Source organism: Cydia amplana, chromosome 13, assembly GCF_948474715.1.
Source record: "Cydia amplana chromosome 13, ilCydAmpl1.1, whole genome shotgun sequence".
NCBI classification, from domain to species: Eukaryota; Metazoa; Arthropoda; class Insecta; order Lepidoptera; family Tortricidae; genus Cydia; species Cydia amplana.
The window spans coordinates 2123620-2147498 of record NC_086081.1 but is presented as its reverse complement, the minus strand read 5'-3'; the positions used below and the strand labels follow the sequence as shown (position 1 = coordinate 2147498).

At 40.8% G+C, this 23879-nt stretch overlaps 1 protein-coding gene across 1 annotated transcript; it reads left to right on the top strand.

The window, feature by feature from the left end:
* The first annotated feature begins 4605 nt into the window (after positions 1-4605).
* LOC134653686 (uncharacterized) lies at positions 4606-22179 on the top strand. Its single transcript, XM_063509078.1, has 4 exons — positions 4606-4773; positions 20469-20615; positions 21544-21721; positions 21920-22179. Exons 1-4 carry the CDS (start codon positions 4621-4623, stop codon positions 22177-22179), a joined length of 738 nt encoding a protein of 245 aa, XP_063365148.1. The 5' UTR covers positions 4606-4620.
* Positions 22180-23879: the final 1700 nt, after the last annotated feature.

Sequence of the window (23879 nt, the reverse complement as noted above, 5' to 3'; positions counted from 1 at the left end):
AAGGATACCACAGTAACTAGCAAGACATGGTACTTACCACATTTTGGAGTGGATAATAAAAATAAAAAGCGCCTCCGGCTTGTTTTTGACTGCGCCGCTGAAACGAAAGGATTGTCGCTAAACCATTACCTACTTAAGGGCCCCGACCTACTGAGGTCACTGTTTGGAATAATGTTGCGGTTCCGAGAGCAAAGGATTGGTGTAACTGCCGACATAAAAGATATGTTCTTACGCGTCAAAATCAGAGAAGAGGACCAAAATGCACTACGGTTTTTATACCGAAGCGACCCCAAGGGACCAGTGAAAACCTATGTCATGACTTCGCTAATATTCGGTGCTAACTGTAGCCCGTTCGTAGCCCAATATATAAAAAACAAGAACGCTCAGCGTTTCGAGCCGACGATGTTACCTGCCTGCGAAGCTATATACAACCAACACTACGTGGACGATTATATAGACAGCCTACCAGATGAGAAAACCGCTATTGAGTTGATAAGAGATATAAAATCCATTCATCAGCAAGGTGGCTTCGAATTACGTAACTGGACGTCTAATAGTAAACAAGTTCTCGAGTCCATGCCAAAATCGACTCTCGGCGAAGCGGCTGTAAAGTTTAAAACCGGAGAACAATATGAAAGCGAACGAACTCTCGGCTTAATTTGGTTTCCACATGAAGATGTACTGGGTTTTGACGTTTCATTTAAGAAGATTCCTGAAAATATTATCAACGGAACACAAAGACCGACAAAACGGGACATTTTACGAGTTGTGATGTCCATATTTGACGTCTATGGATTTTTATCGCCGTTTACTGTTAATGGAAAAATGATTCTACAATTATGTTGGCAAGAAAACATAGATTGGGATACGGAAATACCTAACAAAATATATGAAAAATGGTGCAATTGGATAAGTTGTTTACAGTCATTACGTAACATACGGCTACCGAGATTTTACCATAACGCAGCGCATATGGGAGCTACGGGAGTGAAGGAGACAGACTCGATCGCGGCGGCGGCCGGCACAGCTAGTGAGCGAGACAAGGATGGCGCGCCCGCGCCGGTGCAACCGCTACTGAACTTAGCACCATCGCCCGGTGCATGCTATACGAATTTACAATTGCACTTGTTTTGCGATGCGTCTGGCAAAGCTATGTGTGCCGTCGCGTACTGGCGCTGGGAAAGCAACGCTCATGTGTACATGGCATTTGTGGCAAGTAAATGCCGAATTTCGCCAAATAAAACAACGTCAATCCCGCGACTTGAACTGAATTCTGCTGTCCTAGCTGCTAGACTGGCTGAAACTATAATAAAGGAGCATAAAATAAAACCTAATCGCAAAATATTCTGGAGTGACTCGTCTACGACTTTACACTGGATCAGAAACAATTGTCGCACCTATAAGCCGTACATAGCTAATCGCTTAGGCGAAATAGACGAACTTACCTGCAGTGACGAGTGGAGGTACGTCCCTACGCACCTTAATGTAGCGGACGTAGGCACAAGAGAGGCGTATGATGTATCTATTCTGCAAAATCAATGGCTACACGGACCGGTTTACTTATACGACAATGAGCGCACTTGGCCGACGGATTGTTTACAACCTGCAATAAATGACAATGAATTAGAGTGTGTTAACATTGTACAAATGGTAAATAATGAGTATAAGGACTTACCTGTACCTGAGCCTACGCGATTTTCATCTTGGTTGCGCCTGCTTCGAAGTACTCACGCTGTTTTGAAGTTTATAAAAATATGTCGAAAACTTACCGATAATAATAATTACGGAGCAATGGAGGAAGCCGAGCGCCTGCTGATTAGACAATCACAGGCCCAATCGTTTAGCGACGAAATTAAAATCCTGAAACAAGGAAAATACATAGAAAAAAGTAGTAAGCTACTTACCTTATCTCCTTACCTTGATGAGCACGGAGTCCTGCGCGTCGGGGGCCGAATTGATGCTGCTGCCGATGTGTCACCTGAAACAAAAAGACCAATAATCCTAGATGGAAAAGATTACATAACTAGATTGATTGTAAAGTCTTACCATGTTAGCGCCGCTCATCAGAATCAAGAGACTGTGGTGAATAACCTTAAACAAAAATATTGGGTTATTAAACTTCGCCCGACGGTTAAAAATATTGCATCTAAATGTATGGTCTGCAGAATAAAGAAAAGTCGACCTGAGATCCCCAGAATGGGTAACTTACCTGAAGCACGGATGGCTCATCACCAGCGACCGTTCACCTTCTGCGGAATAGACCTGTTCGGTCCACAAGAAGTGGCCATTGGGAGAAGACGAGAGAAGAGATACGGGGTGATTTTCACATGCCTGACCGTTAGGGCTATTCATTTGGAAACCGTTGCTTTCTTGACGACTGATGCCTTAATTATGGCCCTCCGCCGTATGGCCGCGAGGAGGGGATGGCCTCAACAAATATTTTCTGACAACGGTACGAATCTTCGTGGCGCCGATGTCGAGCTGAAAAGGGCACTTCAGGAACTGAAAAATAATGACGAGATTCGCAACGTTGCCATAAATAATGGGACCAAATGGACGTTCATTCCCGCCGCTAGCCCACACTGGGGTGGGGCATGGGAGCGCCTTATAAAAAGCGTAAAGAGCTCGCTGAAAATCGTCCTGAAAGAACGTGCACCCAGGGAAGAGACATATAACACGTTACTCGCTGAGGTGGAAAATATGGTTAATAGTCGACCTCTTACACACGTCTCTGTAGAAGCCGGAAGTGAAGTGACCTTGACACCAAACCATTTTCTTTTGGGCTCATCGTCAAACTTACCTCAAATGGGCGTTTTCGATAACTCTGAGTTTTTCCTTAGAAAACAATGGCGAATTGCACAGAGGCTTGCCGATCTATATTGGAAACGTTGGGTCAGAGAAGTGTTACCCGATTTGTTGCCGCGACCAAAATGGAATAAGGAGCAGAGGCCCTTGCAAGTGGGAGACCTAGTCCTTATTGTCGACCCTGATGGGCCTCGTAACATCTGGCCACGAGGCATTATCGAACAGACTTTACCTGGACGAGACGGACGAACCAGAATGGTTCGAATAAGGACGAAGACGGGTGTCTTAACCCGTTCCGCCGCACGCGTCGCTCGAATACCTATAGGAGAAGAGTGCTGCTAGGGCAGCACTGGGGTGGGGCATGTGCGCGACGCAATTAGATTTAAGTTTTTAAATACCAGTTTTACGTTTGTCAAAGCTAGGGGACGCACGGGGAAGGCGGAGTGCGCGGGAGCGGCCCTGATAGTTTACCTCACTAGAGCAAAATTAAACCAGTCGATATAAGCTGTTGCACTCTCCGCACGTCCCTTAACGCTAGAATTTTGTGGATGTACCGCCCTCTTAAAAATATAAGTAGTTTCCATAATTTTGGCTATTTTTTCACCGTGAAAAGAACCTACAAACCTTACAATTATGAAATAATAACTTCCACATACTCGTAGCCCACGTAGGTGTAGGTGTAGTGAAAAGCAGTATGTGGCAGATGGTACCAAAAGTATTATCACCTTGGGCGTTAACATTTGACTCTCCCACAACAATACAATACAATACAAATACTCTTTATTGCACACCTCATTACAGAAAACAATACGGATAATACAGGAAGAAGAGGTTAAACAACAGGCGGTCTTATCGCTAAAAAGCGATCTCTTCCAGACAACCTTTAGGTAGCGGAAATTAATAAATTTATGTCATGTCAGTATGCCACAACGTTCAGGATTCTGTATCAGAATTTCTCTCGTAGTCTCGGGATTCAATTATATAATCCGTCGCTTCTTTCAGGTTTCAATGTAGACGCTTTCACCGTAAATATGTCAGTTTGCTTCCTTATGAGTACACAATAATCTATTAACGCCATCCTTAAGACAATCCTCGCGGCATTGTACATGGATTGCCCGTCTTCTATGCCTATTAATTGATTAGTTTCGGTATCGTAAATACGATTGAATTAATAGGTCAAATTTATATTTTAGGTACCTATAATGCACACAAGCATTATATGTTATGTTTGTTATATTTTTTTCATCGTGTCTCTTTCCAATAATAACACCTACACATGTCATGTGATGATTCCGTACCCGCAAAATTAGTTCGACTACGACTAGTAAAAAATATTATTATGCTCTTTCTTTTATTATAATACGTTTTGCAACAAAGTACAAGGACTTAATGGAAGCAGAGGATCCACAACTAGGGTTTGCAATCCGGATCCGGAATGTATGAAATTATCCGGATCTGGATCCGGATCCGCGGATCTTCCTATACATTTCGGATCCGTCGTGCAAACCCTATCCACAACAATAACAATTTGTTAAATTTGAATGGTGCTCCTTATCGTACTTGACTGAAACATTGTAATCCGGTTCCGGTGTGACAAATCAGTCATTTTAGTCACATTTTATAGCAATTACATGTTCATTTCATTATTCTATCTCTCGTGTTCACATTGGCAACAAAAAATAATAAACCAGTGAGGTATTTTAAATCTATAAACACGTTTCAGTTCGAATGGTTTTAACACATCTAGTTTACTTAGTTAAAACTCGTTTTACCAATTATTATTTAAACTTTTTTTAAACCAAATTACCCATAAATATGGATAATAACGAAGAGAAGACTAAAGTGACCAAAATAAGGAATCCTTTTGAGGCTTTGTTGAAAATGCGACGCGAAGCTCCGGGGTTCAAAAGATGCTGCTTTTGTATACCTTTGAGGAGAGGCCTTATCACTTGGGGATATTTAAAACTGGTAAGTAAATTCTGATAATATATGTTAATAGTTATTTACGATTAGATATGAGCGCCGCGCCGGCGCGCCGCCGCCGCCGACAAAATTTTCGCGCCGCCGCCGCCGACGCTGCGCTATCGGCGTGGCATCGGCGTGACCTTGGTAGTTACTACTACTTTCGGAATCAGATAATATATTTTTAATCGAGTTTAGATCATTAACGGCGCCACTTCGAATAGTTTATAGGCATTCAAAAGGTATTATAGGCCCATATAATTAAAAAATATCGAAGGCAAATGCAAACTTATATGTCTAGTAACCGCGCTAGTAGTCTTGGGGAAACGAAATTATTTAATATCAATTTTAACATCAATATGCTTGTAATAAACATACTGATTTCCTTCAATTTTTATTGTGGAACGTTCCACATTACAATTTATATTGTATATATACGAGTACACTAGACATATGTCAATCACAATGAAAAAAATAACTGTGATCAACTCTGGCTAACGTGAGACTCGAACCCATCTTTGGATTACCGATCCAATGCATAACTAATTTTGCCAGCTAACCATCCGTCATTTACCGCGAATTTAACCATTGCAAGCATGGTTAAACGTCTTTAAAAGGTATTAAATGGGGTTAATTTTGAGATATTAAGCGTTTCCACGTCCAAATGTCCGGCCGTTGGCTTCGCACGGAAAGGCGTCGGAATCGGGTCTCAAATATACTTGGCCACTGTTCAAATTTCAAGCTTTGCTCTCTCGCAGCTCAATCTTTGGCCTTGCATCGTTCGCATGGAATTAAGCCGCTATCTGAACCTGCAAGTTTTTGGCCCTGTTTGGAGCTCAACTTTCGGCCTGTTTTAAAACGCTTGAGCATTGGTCCTTATGCGATCTTAGCTCCATTGTAGCTCGGCCTTTGGCGTCGCACGAATGCGCCCGCAGGAAAGCTCCAGATCTTTAACACTATGGCTTCAGTCTTTATCGGCCTGCGCCCTCGCTCTGCTCTCTTGCAGCTCGGCCTCGCACAGAAGCGCGCCGCAATCAGCGCTCTAGGCGTTCGGCCGTCAGCCAAGCTTACACTTGGCGTTCGATTCTTAGCTGTATGCTTACCTGCAGCTCATCCTCTGGCCTCGCATTGGGAGGCGTCGAAATCAAGTCTTCGGTGTTACATGGAGCTCGGCGTTGGGCCTCACTTTTTGACATAAATTGGTTTTGATGAATCGATATTGGTTAATGACGGAGCTCGATTTTCTTTGGACTGTCGACAAGACGTTTCCCTGATACAGTCAATCTGCAATTTTTAACTTAGCACAAAAGATAAGGGCCTCGCTAAGATCTTCCGGCCAGAGCCTCGCCAAGATTAAGACCGCCTCTGATGCCGCGCGATACCGCTTATCCACAGTTTATACGATATCAATTTTTTTCGTACCATTATTCAATAAATTATCCTTGAAAATAAAAAATGCATTTATTTCATAACTTTCTTACAGCAAATACATGTTTTTTCGGTAAAATTTTGGTTTGAATTCTTTTTTCATTAATCGAAGGTGTTTCAAGGCCACGCCGCCGATTCGCCGCCGCCGCCGACCAATTTTGACCGGCGCGCCGCCGCCGGCTATATGCCTATCGGCGCTCATATCTATTTACGATACAAGTGCAGAAAGTAGGAAATTCGCAACGAATGGTGAATGGTGATAAATTTAAAACAAGACCGAAAGAAGTATTTTAAATCGACACGAGTTGCGAATTGCCTATTCGCACATGTATCACCGGTTTTCAGTTCATTATGGCCCTTTTTATTTTCGACAAAGGCACGGAAAGTGCGTATAAATAAATAAATAAATAAAAAGCATTTATTTCAGACGTAATGTCCATCGGGGTTAGTATCATTATTACTATACTTAAAGTTAGGGTTAATATTATATAAAACTAAAAAATAAAATAACAAAATAAAACAAAATTAACTATTCCCGCACTAATGCGGTTATCTTTAGTCTTAAATAAATACGGAAAAATGTTGGATATTTCTATGTATATTTCTCGTAATCAGAGTGAAAAGCAGAGTATATAGCGCCCCATTTTATCTTTGACCTAATATGTCGACAAATTGTCTGGGAATCGGGATGAAATGGGTCGCTTTATGCCCTAGTTGTAAGTATATAATCTACTATCTTAATGTGTTCCAGGCTCTCGACATGCTGGCGCTATGTCTAATGATATACTTATTAGCAGGATTAAGTATTTTGCACGTCATACTTATCATGGAAACTGTCGTTTTAGTTATTGACGTGGTATTTAATATATTATTGATCGTGGGCGGACATCTGGTGAGTATTTAAATATCTAATTAATGAAATTCACTTGAGCTCAAGTTCTGAACGCCTGTAAGTATATAGGTACTTAGTTGAATTTCCTGAGGTGAATTTTCGGATTAGACCTTAATCTGTTAAACAAATGGCATGTTTATTTTATGCAGAGCGGGATTCGGTAGCTCACCACCGAATACCTATAAAAAGCCCATTTAAAAAGCAATGTTATCATCCTATCTATATACATACTTCAATTTCATGTAGTAACAGCTCATTCATTTCATATTTTAACCTTAATGTGAGCGGTCGATCGACACATTACCCAAACGTGCTATCTCCGAATGAGCTGTTACTAGAATAGGCTACATGACTAATTTTCATTTATGGTATCAATCGATCGGGTTTGTTTTTAGGATCAAATGTCTATATGGGGCCCATTGCACAAAAGTCAGAAATTGTAGTCAAAGGCCGACAGTCGCATTTCACTCGCGAAACGCGCTAAACAAAAGGATAAGGGAACGTGACGTCAAGGTCTCTGTGAGCCCATATTGTCGTATGGACAAAACAAGAAAATTGCGTTTTTGTCGGTGAAATATTGCGTTTATGTATAAGTATAGTTGCTAGGTATACAATATTTTTTTGGATGAAATGTGAGGAATCGAATGGTACCCTTACTTTTATCGTTTTTGGAAGTAAAAAAAAACTAAAATTTTGAAATTTTCAGGTCCTGTATTTTTGTAATTTTTTAATATTTTATTTTAAATTCCACATTATTGGGATAAATTGCTCGTTTGCTATCTATTTTACTAGATTTTGTTATAAAATTCAACATGTGTCATCATCCCTATTTGAACCTTATAAGCAGTATGGTAATATTGCTTTTTAAATGGGCTTTTTCAAGGGGTTCTGAGGTAAAAGAAACAAATCCTTTTGTTTAACAGATTAAGGTTCAATGTCTGTTAAAAGAAGTATATTAGGTACGGTGGGCGATAAAAGCGCGTATTAAAAAAACGGCCTTCTAGCCTAGATGCTAGTGACCCTGCCTGTGAGGCTGTTGATCTGTGTAAGATGGTTCTTAAATATTTATTAATATTTGGTATTATAAACTGAAATGGATATCAACCACTAAAGAAACTGTGACCAAATCCACCGGCGGCCGAGGCGGGAATAGAACCCGCGTCTTCGTCTTCTAACGTCCTGACCGCTAGGCCACTCGTAAATTAAAATGAATAATTTTATTTGTTCCCTAGTTGAGTATTAGTTATGTTTAAATTAATATTTTTATAAATTCTTTCAGAAAGCAGTAAAACAGCTCAAAGCAGTTTACATCTTCAGCATGGTTTGGCTTGGGCTGTTACTCTTGACTTTCTGTTGGCAAACATACGCCGAGGTCAGACGAGCTTTGATCTTAATATCTTATGGCATGGAGTACGGAGATGTTGTAGTCATAGCACTACCCGGATTGAGCATTAGTTTCGTTCAAATATGTAAGTATACATAATATAAAGTCTTAGCTTCAGTGAAATTGGGCGGGAAATTACCAGCCGGGCTAGCACATGATTGGCACACTATTTAAAAAAAAACCGGCCAAGTGCGAGTCGGACTCGCGCACGGAGTGTTCCGCACCATCAACAAAAAATAGAGCAAAACAAGCAAAAAAAAGAAACAAAAAATCGGTCACCCATCCAAGTACTGGCCCCGCCCGACGTTGCTTAAATTCGGTCAAAAATCACGTTTGTTGTATGGGAGCCCCACTTAAATCTTTATTTTATTCTGTTTTTAGTATTTGTTGTTATAGAGCGTTTTTGTTTTTGTTGTCCCCTACACTTTTTTTTTTCAAATTTGGGATTTTTTATGTTATTTCTACTCAGAATCACGAGCTTTTTCTATCCTAATAGGAGAAAAAAGTGCCCTAAGGTTTTTATTTCCATTACGTCATCATTTTTCATAGACTTTGTATGGCGGTCGCGGAATGGAAATATTGAAACAAATATCCTTGCATACAATATTTATTGAAGTCTGTAAAATTCACATATTTGAAAATACAGCAGTTACATAAAAAGTTGTACCTGATGGCCAGTTCCAACAGGAAAGATCGAAAAATGTATGGAAATTTTGGGACACTTTTTTTCTCCTATTAGGATAGAAAGAGCTCGTGATTCTGAGTAAAAATAACATAAAAAATCCCAAATTTGAAAAAAAAAAGTGTAGGGGACAACAAAAAAAATCGTCCTATAGCGGCAACAAAAATACATCATCTGTGAAAATTTCAACTGTAACTAGCTATCACGGTTCGTGAGATACAGCCTGGTGACAGACGGACGGACGAACGAACGGACGGACGGATGGACGGACGGACGGGTGAACGGACGGGTGAACGGACGGACGGACGGACAGCGGAGTCTTAGTAATAGGGTCCCGTTTTTACCCTTTGGGTACGGAACCCTAAAAACCGCATCTAAATCCGTTGCGTAGTTTTAAAGATCTAAGCACAGAAAGCGGGAAGCGACTTTCTTTTATACTATGTAGTGATTTACCAGCTTTATTTGTTTTCAGGTCTACAAATATACCTGATACTGTTAATACGCAGCGAGGTAGTCAAGCTGCAGGAGCAAGGTCTGGAGATGCAGTTCTCTAACCCTGCTGCTGCTGAGGCTCAATGCAAAATGCACGTTGCTGACACTAAATAACGTATCTAGATCTTCAACCCTTCCGCTGCTGAGCTGAGTATCGACTGTGTCGATTGGCACATAATTGAGTATGGAAGGAGAGTGATTGAATAAGGATATCTAGGATGTTATATATGCAGTGACAATAAAGGAATTATATGAATTGAGAAGTGTATTTAATTTTTTATCCTAAATCAATGAACATGTAGTGCGACATAAAATAGTAGAAATTAAATAAAATTGTTGCCATGTTTAAGTGTTTTGGGTCGTTCTCGCATTTCGTGCAAATCGGTGTTTTCGGAAATTTACCAAAAATGTGGTGGCGTTTTCAAATATCTGTTAATGCAAGGTTGTAACATAGGGCCTAAAGTATATGTCTCTCCAATGAACAATTCTAAAAAGATATGTATTTTCTTTATATGTACAATTAACACCCAATTTTTTCATTCATCTCTACATGTAACGCGTGAATATATAACTTTGACCTACATTTTAACCTTAAGATACTACAAATAGAAAATTCGTTGTTTGTTCAATAAATGACTTATTTAGTTATGTTTTAAATCGTATAATATTAGAAGCTAGAAATAAATAATAAAAACTATACAGCCTTATAAGTGTATGGTTCAAGTAATTTCTTCATTACCGACGCGAGAAATAGATTAGCTATATTTTGCTATATAGCGAGGGTATATAGCGCCTACCGCCGATGCAACACATTGTTCGTCAGTCAGTTGGCCGCGTGATCTCGTAGCGGACGCCCGTGTGCCGCTGTTAGCGAAAATATATACGATCTCTCGGGTCGGGAAGGAGTGTGGTTCTCGTTAGTCTTCATCGCCATCGCGTGATTTATACAGTAAGTAGCAAGTGTACATTATTATAATTATACGTAATGAAGTGTTTTAGTGTCCCCTTTCAGATGGTTTATTCTGCAAAATTAAGGTCTGATGCCAACTGATGTAGGCGACAAAAACTTCCAAAACTTCATTCATATCGGTTTCATTCACTTCTTTTCCTTCTAATTTTACTGGGAAAGGTAATGAATGACTTAAGAAGGTAATGATAATATATTCGAGGCAGTGCATTTAATGGAAAGAGGCTTAGTTATTATAAATATTACGTTGTTATAAACATTTAAAACTGTATATGATAATAGGGGAGCCCAACCGGGGAGCCTTTGTAGTCTAAGATGGTCGACCTTCACCGATATGTCTGACGGATGAAACTTACATATTATGAAAGAAAATATATTCCTGAACATAAATAAATAGGGTTGCTTAAAGAAATATGGTCAAAATTATGTTTAATTATTTTTTGAAAAAAAAAAATTTTTTTCTTTAAATTTCACCGATCTGTCTGACAAACGAAATAAGTTCCAATGGAAAGTATACAACTTGTACAATATAAATCAACTAGGTTGCCTATCTTTTTCCGGTCACTATTATGTGGTTATAGGGTTGCTTGCGAAAATCCGGTCACAAATAAGGTTTGCCAGGCTTTTAAATAAAATAAGAAGGGAAGACTTTTAGCGATAACTCATAAACGGCTTAACTTATCAAGTTCGCTTTAATTTTGTTTGAATGAGTTTATTAAGCACTGTAACACCATTACCACCACACGTCAACAGATGTCGCTACGGGTACCGTGATGCACACAACTCGCAGTGCAGCGCAGCCGCTGCACCGATACAACTCCACCCGCCTACCGATAGATGGCGCAGTGGTCGAGTTAGTTCGCGCTATCGTTTGTTCAACGTAGAATCATGACCCTCGGACCACGGCCGAGGATTATTTGAGAAATGCAAGTAGGGACTTCGGTACTGCACGCTATATACCTTCACCTCTGTTGAAGTATCCTAGTGTCTGTTCCGTAGTAAAACTTACTAGTCTAGCTCGCGCCTACCTAGTTAGGTCTTGCTCGACAAGTAAATTCTAACAGTATTGTAATAGCCCTAAGTTACCTAATACACGCGCTAAGTACCTAACGTCGGCTTTTCGTCTTCGTCCCCGCTCCCCGCTCTATAGTGGCGCCCTCGGTGAGGCCAGTCTGCGTGACGTCATCGTGGTGCTACGAGACTCGCTACGTCATCGTGCTACGGAGTCCGTGACGTCATCGGCGTGCTACGACATTCGTGGCATCATCGTCGCACTACAAGCTACGCTACGCGTGACGACCTATATTAATGAGCGAAAGTGGCGAACCTACGAAGTTGAAGAGTCCAACTTTTGTTGTTACGCGCTACGGACGTGTTACCAGCGTTAAAAGGACACACTCCAAGATGCTGTCGCCGGAACAATTTACGCAGCTGCTAGAAAGAATACCTGTGGCAGCGCAACCTAGCAGGGGTTCCTTCATCACCTGCAAATATTCGTTTAGCGGTGAAAAGGATGCCGAGGTAGTGGAAGCATTCCTGTCGGCCATCAACATTTTTAAACGATCGGCGGATATCGGCGATGTAACTGCATTAAGCGAACTCCCTATTATACTAAAAGGGGAAGCAGGAGTTTGGTGGTTAGGCGTGAAGAATGATGTAACTACGTGGTCCGATTTTGAAGCTCGACTTCGGGAATACTTTGCGCCTGCCCGCGAACCCTACCAAATATACCTGGACATAACGCAGGAAAAGCAAGCCAAAGGGACTACAACTGATGATTTTGTCAGGCGTAAGCGGATGCTGTTCTCTCAGCTCCCTAGCCCAGGTCACAGTGAGATCCAGCAACTAGATCTGATCTACGGCTTGCTGCGTCTAGACATCCGAGATAAGGTTCCACGCGCGGACATAAAGGATTTCAAGGAACTGGCAAAAGCGGCAAAGGCGGCGGAGCACGTTATTAATGAAAAGAACGCCGTTGCTGGACAGAGTGTAACAAAACCAAGCGTGACGAAGTCAAGCGACAGCAAACAAGAGACCCGCATTGGAAGCAAACCAGATTGTAAGAAAACCAAATGCAGGTACTGCCGCAATTTCGGACACTCGGCAGAAGAATGCAGGAAACTACGCCGAGCTACCGAACAGAAGGAAAAGGCTGAAGGTTCTACCTCTGAGGCGGTGACCCAAGCTCCATCACCATCGGCAGCTAAGTTCAGTTGCTATGGCTGCGGTGCCCCTGGTGTGGTGAGAACCAACTGTCCAACATGTCACGCGAACAAGAATCAGCGGCCTCTACCGGAGATCGGGTTCTGCTCTGTAGACGCAGTAATCGACGCGAGGGATCGCCCAGTTGTTTTCGTCGAGATCAGTGGAGTAGTTGGTGCAGTATTTTTGGACACCTGCGCCAAATCAAGCGTCGCCTCTTACTCTCTATACTGCGAGCTGAAGAAAAAGGAATTCCCATTCAGAGAATATGGGATCGGGGTGACGTTAGCTGACGGTGATCCCAAACGTCAGATGATACTGGTCACCCAAGCGCCAGTCACAATTAATGGCCGTACAGTGGTCACGACCCTCCTGGTTTTTCCTGAGTCTCGGCGAAACAAAACGTTACTAGGAGTGGGTTTTCTTCAGGATGCTCTCATCGAAATTAGCATGGCACAAAGCACTTGGCACTTCCTGGATGATCCTACCCAGGTATTCGAGCTCTATCCAGAGAGTTTTATTAATTATGGCAATAAAACTGCGGTCGCTGCCATAACCCCTGACCTTTATCTGTCACCGTCACTACCAGAAGGAAGCAACACGGCTCGCGCATACGGTCCACTCATCAGGATAGATGCTCCGTCACCTCCCAAGAAGAGGCCTCATCTTGAATATCCTGAGATTCCTGAGAATTACTCCCCTATACTGAACGCCTTATATGAAGATGCGATAGTTAACCTTCAGAATTACGATGAAGAATGTGACCTGGATGGTATTGATGACTCGCTTTTTCCATCAACATCGATCTCATCGATCGATGTCACGGTGCTGGATGATTTCTTGGATAGAAATCAAGACGTTTTCACACCTAATGGAGAACCGGTAAAAGGCTTCGAACATGTGATCGAGACGGGTGTGCACAAGCCCATTTCTGTACCACCGTACCGTCTATCACCAATGAAGACTGAGATCCTTAAAAAGGAAGTATCTAAGATGCTAGCAGAAAAGGTGATCGAACCATGCTCATCCCCATGGGCCGCTCCTGTAGTATTGGTTCCCAAGAAAGACGGAAGCACAAGGGTATGCGTGGATTATCGTCAACTCAATGCGATCACGACGCCTGATGCATACCCTATGCCAAGGATTGACGACTTGCTTCACAATGCTAAGCCGACGCCTTATATGAGTACCATAGATCTCCGCGCCGGATATTGGCAGATAAGTGTTAAGGAGGACCACCGGGACAAAACAAGTTTTGTGTGCCCGTTCGGAATGTACCGCTTCCGGAGAATGCCTTTTGGGTTACGCAACGCTCCGGCCACGTTCCAACGAATGATGGATCGATTCCGCATATCGCTCAGCCATATCAAGCTCATGGTATATCTAGATGACTTGATTGTTATGTCGCCTACTTTTGATGACCACGTGAAGGATCTACAGGACGTTTTCAACAAACTCAAGGAGTTCAACTTGACAGCAAACAGAGCAAAGTGCAACTTTTGCTGCCAAAAGGTTAAATATCTGGGACACTATATCACCGCTGATGGCCTGCAGCCTGACCCAGATAAAGTCAGCGCTATACTAGATACACTGCCTCCGCGAAATCTTAAGCACCTGCTGTCATTTGTCCAGATGTGCTCTTGGTATAGACGATTCATACCCAATTTCGCAGAAGTCGCAGAACCGCTTACGCGCCTGACCAAGAAGAATGCCACGTGGAAATGGGAAGAAGACCAAATAAACGCTTTCACCAAACTTCGTGAGTCTTTAGCTTCTTCTCCAGTACTGGCCCAAGCTGATCATACTAAGCCGTATACCATTAAGACTGATGCCAGTAGCTATGCCCTCGGTGCGGTTCTGGTCCAGGGGGAGGGGGAGACAGAACACCCCGTCGAATATGCTAGCAGACTCCTGACCAAGGCCGAGCGCAATTATTCTACGACTGAACGTGAAGCTCTGGGCGTTGTGTGGGCCGTCTCCAAATTCCGAGGCTACATTGAAGGTGCTGCGATTACCATTTTGACCGATCATCAAGCCCTGCGATGGCTCATGTCATTAAAATCACCAACTGGTCGGTTGGCCCGATGGGCTCTCCTACTGCAGCCATATGATCTCAATATAAAATACATCTCCGGCAAAACAAATGTAGTCGCCGACTCTCTGTCCCGTCCTAGCTGCGAATCTGCAACAGAAGAAGACTGTGGGGTTTGTACCGTAGTTGTTGACATGCCTGCAAAGAGCAAGGAAGTTATAAGAGAAGAACAACACAAGGACGAAGATATTGTTAAAATAGTACAGTGCTTGGAAAGCACAGACGAAGAGAAGGCTAGATACTGGAGTAGAAAAGGTTATCATATAAACAATGGCTTGTTGTATCGCTATGGACCAGACTCAGACAGGGAATCCAGTCAACTGGTCATTCCCAAACAAGAACAAGAAAATATTCTTGCTGCCTATCATAATGAGGCAACCGCTGGACACTATGGGGCAGACAAAACCTTCGAACGCATAGCAAAGCGTTACTTTTGGAAAGGAATGAGGAAGCACATAGAAACCTATGTCCGCTATTGTCTGCAATGTCAACGCTACAAGTGCTCCAATCAGAAGCCTGCTGGATTGCTTCAGACCACAGCGCAGAACCAACGCTTTGAAGTAGTAGCATTTGACTTGTTCGGACCCCTACCCCGAACCGTTGGCAATCACAACTGGATCTTCATAATCGAGGATATTGCTACGCGTTGGGTTGAATTATTTGCACTTGAGCGAGCCACATCAGAAGAGTGTGCCAGAATACTGCTTGAAGAGATCATATTGAGATATGGTACCCCTCGCCGGTTCATCAGCGATAACGGCACACAGTTCGTGAGCAGTGTTATGCAACAATTGACCTACTGCCTTAACATTCAACATGGCTTCACGACGGTATATCATCCTGAAACCAACCCGGTCGAACGAAGGAACAGAGACCTAAAGACACAGTTGGCTATTCTGGTAGAGGACAATCATGCGACGTGGGCAGATAAACTGCCCAGCATTCGTTTCGCAATGAATACGGCAACGTCATGCTCAACCGGTCAGACCCCAGCGTATCTGACATTCGGACGCGAGCTTAGGACACCAGATGACGTGCAACATGATCTCAGAGAGATAGTGAGGAATGATAATTTCGTTAAAGAGCTGACCCCCCGTTTACTCTTGATGGCTGATACCTTAGCCAGAGCTCGAGAAGTACAGGAAGAGAAGGAAGAGAAGAGGAAGGAGTATGTGGATCAGAAACGACAAGCATGTCCTGATTACAAACCCGGCGACTTGGTGTTGGTCGCTACTCACGTATTGAGTAAATCTAGTCAAGGGTTTAGCTCTAAGCTAGCCCCACGTCGTGATGGACCGTATGCTATAGTACGACGACATGGTGCCAGTTCATTTGAATTCGCAAGCACGGATTCGAAAACCCCTGTTGGTGTATATCATGCATCAGCCTTAACCAGATACCGATCTGAAGACACAACTGTCCCTGAGCCGTCATTACCGATCAGGAAAAGAGGACGGCCAAGAAAACAATCCTCTGGCAAGAAAGATGCCACTGCAGCAGTGGCGAGACCCCGCGGTAGACCGCGCACTAAACCTAGACTTTAAGATTAATGTCACACTTGTCGGGTCGACTGCATGGACATAGGGGGAGAGTTGTAACACCATTACCACCACACGTCAACAGATGTCGCTACGGGTACCGTGATGCACACAACTCGCAGTGCAGCGCAGCCGCTGCACCGATACAACTCCACCCGCCTACCGATAGATGGCGCAGTGGTCGAGTTAGTTCGCGCTATCGTTTGTTCAACGTAGAATCATGACCCTCGGACCACGGCCGAGGATTATTTGAGAAATGCAAGTAGGGACTTCGGTACTGCACGCTATATACCTTCACCTCTGTTGAAGTATCCTAGTGTCTGTTCCGTAGTAAAACTTACTAGTCTAGCTCGCGCCTACCTAGTTAGGTCTTGCTCGACAAGTAAATTCTAACAGTATTGTAATAGCCCTAAGTTACCTAATACACGCGCTAAGTACCTAACGTCGGCTTTTCGTCTTCGTCCCCGCTCCCCGCTCTATAGCACTATTTTTATGATTTTTTTCCATATTTTTTGGATCCATTTTTCAAAAGTTAGAAGGAATAACCGTTTTTTATTCTTTCTAAATTATTATTTCCGAATTGATTGACTTTATCAAAAAATGTTGTTTGCAAACTCCTATTTATTTTTAAAGACCTATCCGACGACACCCCACACTATAGGGTTAAAACGATAAAAAAAAATTACATAGGTACAAAACGCGAATGATTTAAATATATTTTGTCTATGCTAATTTTTGAAAATTTGAAAACTATGTTTAATGTGATATGGTGCGCAGATGATCAAACCGACTTAACAAACACTTGGGGTTAACAATCTCGACTTATAATGATGATAAGTAAATGGTGAATGTACCATCTAGCTTGAACATTATAAGTTGAGATTGTCAACTCCAAGTGTATGTCAAGTCGGTTTGATCATCTCCGCAGTGCTTAAGACACATGTTTTTAATATTGTTGATTTTAATTGGTGTTAATTTTCTTGAAATACAGTTTTTTATATAAATAATAAATAAATAAATAAATATTGGGGGACATCTTACACAGATCAACCTAGCCCCAAACTAAGCAAAGCTTGTACTATGGGTGTTAGGCGACGATATACATACGTATATAGATAAATACATACTTATATACATAGAATATGTTCGATTTCATAAGTTTGTTTCATTACCGTCCACTGATAAAATTACCATCTCGGCCGAATTCATTACCAGCGCGTAGTTCATTACCAGTAGCCTTATTAAATGAAAAGTAATAACGTTACAAAGGTGCCTTTAGCAGAAAAATGTTAATAAATGAATCCACAAATTGACGAAACTCAAAAGTTTACCATTTAAAACAAAAATTACAAATCGAGAGAATCTCACCGATTTGCACGAAATGAGAGAATGACCCTTTTACGTGAAAAATGTGAAAGTTACGTAGGAAGTGGCGCCCTCAATAATTTTCTACAATTTCTTGTCCAACTATTACTAATCGACGACGAATAGGTATTATAGCTTGGTCTAACTCTAAAGCTCTGTTTTTCTAGGATTTCCAGTGCCGTAATATAGCGGTCGTCTCTATACAAAATAATATTTTTGACATGTACTTAATATTTAAAATATTATAAATAAATGACTATGACTAATTCAGCTAAATGTGGATGTAGTAGTATTTTGTATGGAGCTATATGACGGCACCGCTATCCTAGAAAACCAGAGCCAAGTGCCTGCGAGAAGTCGTTGTGGTTGTGGTACTTTGGTACCTTATAAAACCCATTCTATTCAGGACGCAATCAAAACAGCATAGGCGTGGAAGAGACATGAGTATAAACACTGAACAAATTACTAATTAAGCCTAGGACATCTGTAATAGGTCACACATAATCTGCAGTATTATCGCAGTTGAAAGGTCGTACATCTTCATTCTTGTTCAAAAGTAAATGAACATTCTGAGACTTATGTGTACGGAATAAGACATCAAATTGCACTTATTTTTAGGCTTCTACAGACTGTGACACAAGTTGCATGCAATTTAAGACAATTGCCGGCTTAGTAGGAGCGACGAATAGATTCGATCGATCAAATACCGCGATGAATTGCAAATCGCAAGCGATTATCAGTGTCGTTTGTAGAGTAGGTACATTACACAATTATAAGTAGGTACACAATTATTAGAGATGCCACGAATATTCGGCAACTATTCGGTATTCGGCCTATTCGGCCACTTTGCCGAATATTCGGTATTCGGCCGAATGTTGCCTACTATTCGGCCGAATACCGAATATCTGTTGCCCCTACCTAAAAAGATAAATTACACAAAGGAAATTTCAAAAAATTGTCATATTTAATATTTAAAATGTATTATAATTGGAAAGTCGTTAAATAGGAAGACCCTTTTTTAAGCATTTGTTGATTAGGAAATATTTTATTTTTATCATGGGTCTGATTTGATTGACTCAAACTACATTCATTATTAGTTCTGCCAGCCTATTATGGATAGCTTTATCCATCTTTATCCACGTGATAAAATAACTGTCACTGTTTAACACCGTGGGAAAGAAAGTGACGGACACCGTTTTATCACGCTGTCACGTAGACAAGAACGACCATCATATCCGTACTGTTTTACAAAAAATATATCTTAGCAAACGTTGTGCTTTGTTGGCGAACAGTTTTCCTCGTAGTTGTGACTCACAATGTTCGCAATCATGCCGAATATTCGGTATTTAGCCGAGAGAGTGGCCGAATATAAGGTATTCGGTATTCGGCCAAAACCACTATTCGGGGCATCTCTAATAATTATAGGGAAGTACGAGTAAAGAAATTGCCTACAGTATTCTAGTTACACTATCACAGTGTAAACAACTTCGGGTATAAATACATAATATAGTTAAAATATTATAATATTATTGTGAGATTATTTATATTTGACATGTGTAATCTACCAGTGTTGACTAAATGTTGTTGTTGTATGCCATTAAGGAAAGGATTGATTGCCTGGGGATATTTCAGAATGGTAATAAAAGAATACCTTTTTCTCAAGATAGATAGATACCTACAATACTCTTTTAACAAAGGGCTTTTTCTTCCCTGCTAGGAGGGATCAAAATGGCACTTTTCTGTTATATGACGTTATTTTTTTTTTTTAGCGTAGGTACTTTTTTTAGCTTAAAATAATATAGAGTCGAACCCAAATAATGAGAAAAGGACAAAAAGGAGAAGAAATATTGTAAATTATCAAAATAAACATGAAAACTAAATCTATTAATATGACATTTAAACTGACCCACGCCGCCGCGATGGCGCTCCTAGCGACGAATTTACTAGCTGTAGTCCTTATCATAAATTCCAATTGTCCTGTTTATTATTATTGGGTACAAACCGAGCCATAGAGACTACGCTTACAACATTAGGTTTTGCCCATTATCGACACATCCGTTTACTAACACGTGTTATACTTCGTCGAGTCATTATCACAGCGAACACACAATGATCTTAATTCATAAGCGCCTAATTGTTTCCAAAAAACGAAACGACAAATTATTATTATCTAAATATTGAACCTGCTCACAAAATTTCACGAGAATCGGTTGAAAAATGCGATTTGCAGAGGTGAACATCTAGATATACGAAAACATAATATTTGACCAAAAATGGGGACCTTCGGTAACGCTCGGTCAAAAATTAACATATTGTTGCGATTGTTTTCTATGATGTAAGTAACGTTAGTTATATGCAGTGACGTCAATCTTTGAAGGTTTTGGTTCGAGTCTGCCCTTGCAAATATATAGTCTAGTTTAGTGGATTTTATTTTCATAGTTTTTCCTTTGACTAAAACGTGTAAAACCTAAAGGTGACAGTCCATTTCCAACAACAGCTGCACTACTGTTCATTTTACTATGGAAATTGACAGTAACAGCGACGCGTTCAGTACCAGTAGTGCAGCTGCGGTCAGAAATGGAATGTTACCCTAAGTACCATCTCCAAACCCTTTTGTAACTTTTAATAGTGTTTATACATGTATGTGTTTTTTATTTAGATTATAACAGCGGCGTATATATTGATAATCGCCCACGAAGCCGGCACACAGTTCAGTGCGAAAGGACTCGCCATAGTACTCGCCCTGCTAAGCTTCCTTGTGACCAACATGGTGTTTACTATCACATTCGTCATTGGAGCGCATAAAGTAAGGTCCAACCGAGGTAAATGCGTCTTTTAAAGATTTCTTCTAAACGGAACATTTTAGAACTATTGCAATCATCACTGTTTGAAGTGTGATTACTGAACTTTTAATGCAGACGGCTATAATTGTTATAATATGTTGCGTTTGGAAGATATCTTTAAAAGACGCATTTACCTTAAGTGACGTATTTACCTCGGTTGACCTGAGTTGATTTAAGTATTTATGTTTTTCCTTCCTTTGACATGAATGCGCATCAGAATACTATTTAAACGTTATAGTTTTCCCTTCAAGGATATAACCAAACGGAGTAGCCATTAACAGGCGTTCCCCTCTGTCGAAACTCTATGACCAATGGTCGTACACATTGTATGGACTGACGTTTATCTGACATGGCTATTTTTATGTTACGTATACATTTAACGTGCCCCTCCCCCGCAAAAATTGGCAGACTGTTTCGTACAGAAAATTACAGACAAGGCGTCTCCATTAAATCGTCCATTAAACCAAATTTTGGTTATATCCTACAAGCTTAAAATGAACATTGTGGCTCTTTAAGCTTCCTAAAACTGGAGATTTCTACTGCAGTTGGCTCTTTTTAGGGTTCCGTACCCAAAGAGTAAAAAACGGGACCCTATTACTAAGACTTCGCTGTCCGTCCGTCCGTCCGTTCGTCCGTCTGTCACCTGGCTGTATCTTATGAACCGCGATAGCTAGACAGTTGAAATTTTCACAAATGATGTATCTCTGTTGCCGCTATAACAACAAATACTAAAAATAAAATAAAATAAATATTTAAGGGGGCTCCCACACAACAAACACGATTTTTTTGCTCTATTTTTTGTTGATGGTGCGGAACCCTCCGTGCGCGAGTCCGACTCGCACTTGGACGGTTTTTTCCAAAGGTTTTCTTATTCATTGTTTGTTTCAACAGAAAAACTACAAGTTGCTGCGGCTGTACTACTCCTTCAGCATATTCGCTCTGGTCGTCGTGATGATGGGCTACTTTATATTCATAACTCTGGACGTGGCACTGACCCTGCAGGACGAAGAAAAATACATCCTCGGCTTCCCCTTGATAGCTGTCAATATATCTACAGTCACCAGTATATGTAAGATTGATTTATTTAAGTAATATAAGTTTTTTAACTTACATTTATAGACAGGTCTGTCGCGAAATGTGAAGTTTTTTAGGGTTCCTCAAAAGGAAAAAACGGAACCCTTATAGGATCACTCGTGCCGCTCGTGCGTCTGTCTGTCTGTCCTTAATATTTTCTCCTTTTCTCAAAAATGTTTTCGTTTTATTTCAGTTCTCGACCTGTACTTCCTCATACTCATCAAAATTGAGATTTTAAAGCAACGAAACCAGACAGCCTATTACGTAAACGGGGCACGTAGAGAAACTAGCTTTGTCCTTGACGTTTCTATGGCGAAAGAACAGGACATCAGAAGATGTACCACAACTTACTCCGACTCGGATTCTGAAGAAGATGTGGTTCAGAAGAAACGGATGTTTCCCGTCCATGAATTGGAAATATTGAAGAAGGATTTAGAAAATAAAAGAATATAAAAATACTCTATCCATCTAATTAAATATTAGTACATTACGATACAAGTGCGAATAATAGGAAACGTGCAACGAGTGGCGATAAATTAAAACACGACCGAAGCGAGCGTTTTAAGGTTAGGTACACGAATTGCGAATTACCTATTCGCACTAGTATCGTACTTACAACGTTTTACAGTACATATGCCCCTTTAAATTTTAGACATACTTACTTAGTTGCGTAATAAGAAATAAGCTTATTATATTATCCGTTAATATAGCGGTCCATTTTTTTTGTTACAACGAGATGTGTTAAACAATAAAAAGTGTTAATACGTGAAGTACTAGCCAGAGTAAATTAAATAATGGAAAAATGCCTACATCATTTAAATGAAACCATAAAAAAATGTTCACTTACACTTATTGAGTGCCTTCCAGTACAGTTTTTTCAAACCAGTCAATGCAATTTTACAGTGTCAGTACCTAAACCGTTACGTCTTATACCTTGAAAAGATATAATATCGCGCAACGATCAACTCCTACCCTACTTAGCTAATCTGAAGTCTAGATTTCTAAGGTCTAGGCCAATCATCTCGACTGGCCGCTAATAGATATCATCCTTCTTATTACGTATTAACTGGAACATGTCTGAGTGGCGTGAGTCATACAGTTATATTTCGTCTTGAAGCGTAGCCACGCACGTGAAAATGAGGGGATATAATTTTTAATAATTTAATTCTGTATATTCTGTATGTAATAAAAAATAAATCGCCTGAGGATTTGCAAAAAAAATGGAAGGTCATTATGATAGTTTATTGAGCAATTTAGTTATAGGTAAAGTATATTAATTCAAAATATAAACGACAATTTCAATGTTACGTTACGACGTAGACCAGCCATAGTGGTAAACCGGGTTAACTTTAGAATACAGGTGCGACGTTGAAATTTCAGTTCTTAAGCCACAGTATATTCTTATGTGGGATTTTTGGTGGAAGGTAAAGTATTCATAATATTAATCTAACCTATTACACGAACAATTCGAGAAAATGAATAATACTAATTTGTCTGTTAATAATTTAATATAGGTATACCTAACGTCATAACATAACAATCATCATTACAATAGGCGTTCTCGGTGTTCCTATAGAACAATCTCAAACTTAATTTTCAAGTCCCTTGTCCCAATTTGATCAAAACAGGCCCCAGCCAGTTCAAAATCGTCCTGATTTAAATTCAAAATCGTGGTACCTACCTTTAGAGGAAGCATCCTATTATACACGGGATGCCCACAATGACATACAGCTGCCATCTTCACAGTCTGTCGCGAGACGCCTAAGTGGTTACACGAAACGAAATCTAGATATAAGACAATACAGACTTAGCCTCACACAGTGCGTATATAAAACAGATTTGGGGCCTTACCATGATGTCTTATTAAGATTCTGTTTAGGACCTAAACTGAATGGTGGACCTAAACTGGTTGATGTGGTGAATACTTTGAGTTTCACTCGGTAGTAATGTTTGTTTAACCCTCGTGCCTTAAAATCCTCGCAACTCTCAGAATTCCAATTTCAAAGGACTCGCTGCGCTCGTCGTTTTAAATTTGGTGTCTTTTGCTTACCTACTCAGTTATCAATATTAGCACGAGGGGTTAACAGCCACTTTGACAGGATCAGGAGTAAAACGAGGCCTAGAACTTATATACCTAAGTCAGTTACCGAATA

Excerpts from the sequence above, each read along its gene's own strand:
- LOC134653686 (XM_063509078.1), top strand. The coding sequence starts at position 4,621 with ATGGATAATAACGAAGAGAAGACTAAAGTGACCAAAATAAGGAATCCT. Across the intron at positions 4,774-20,468 it reads CTTGGGGATATTTAAAACTG|ATTATAACAGCGGCGTATAT; the intron begins GTAAGTAAATTC and ends TTTTTTATTTAG. Across the intron at positions 21,722-21,919 it reads ATCTACAGTCACCAGTATAT|TTCTCGACCTGTACTTCCTC; the intron begins GTAAGATTGATT and ends GTTTTATTTCAG.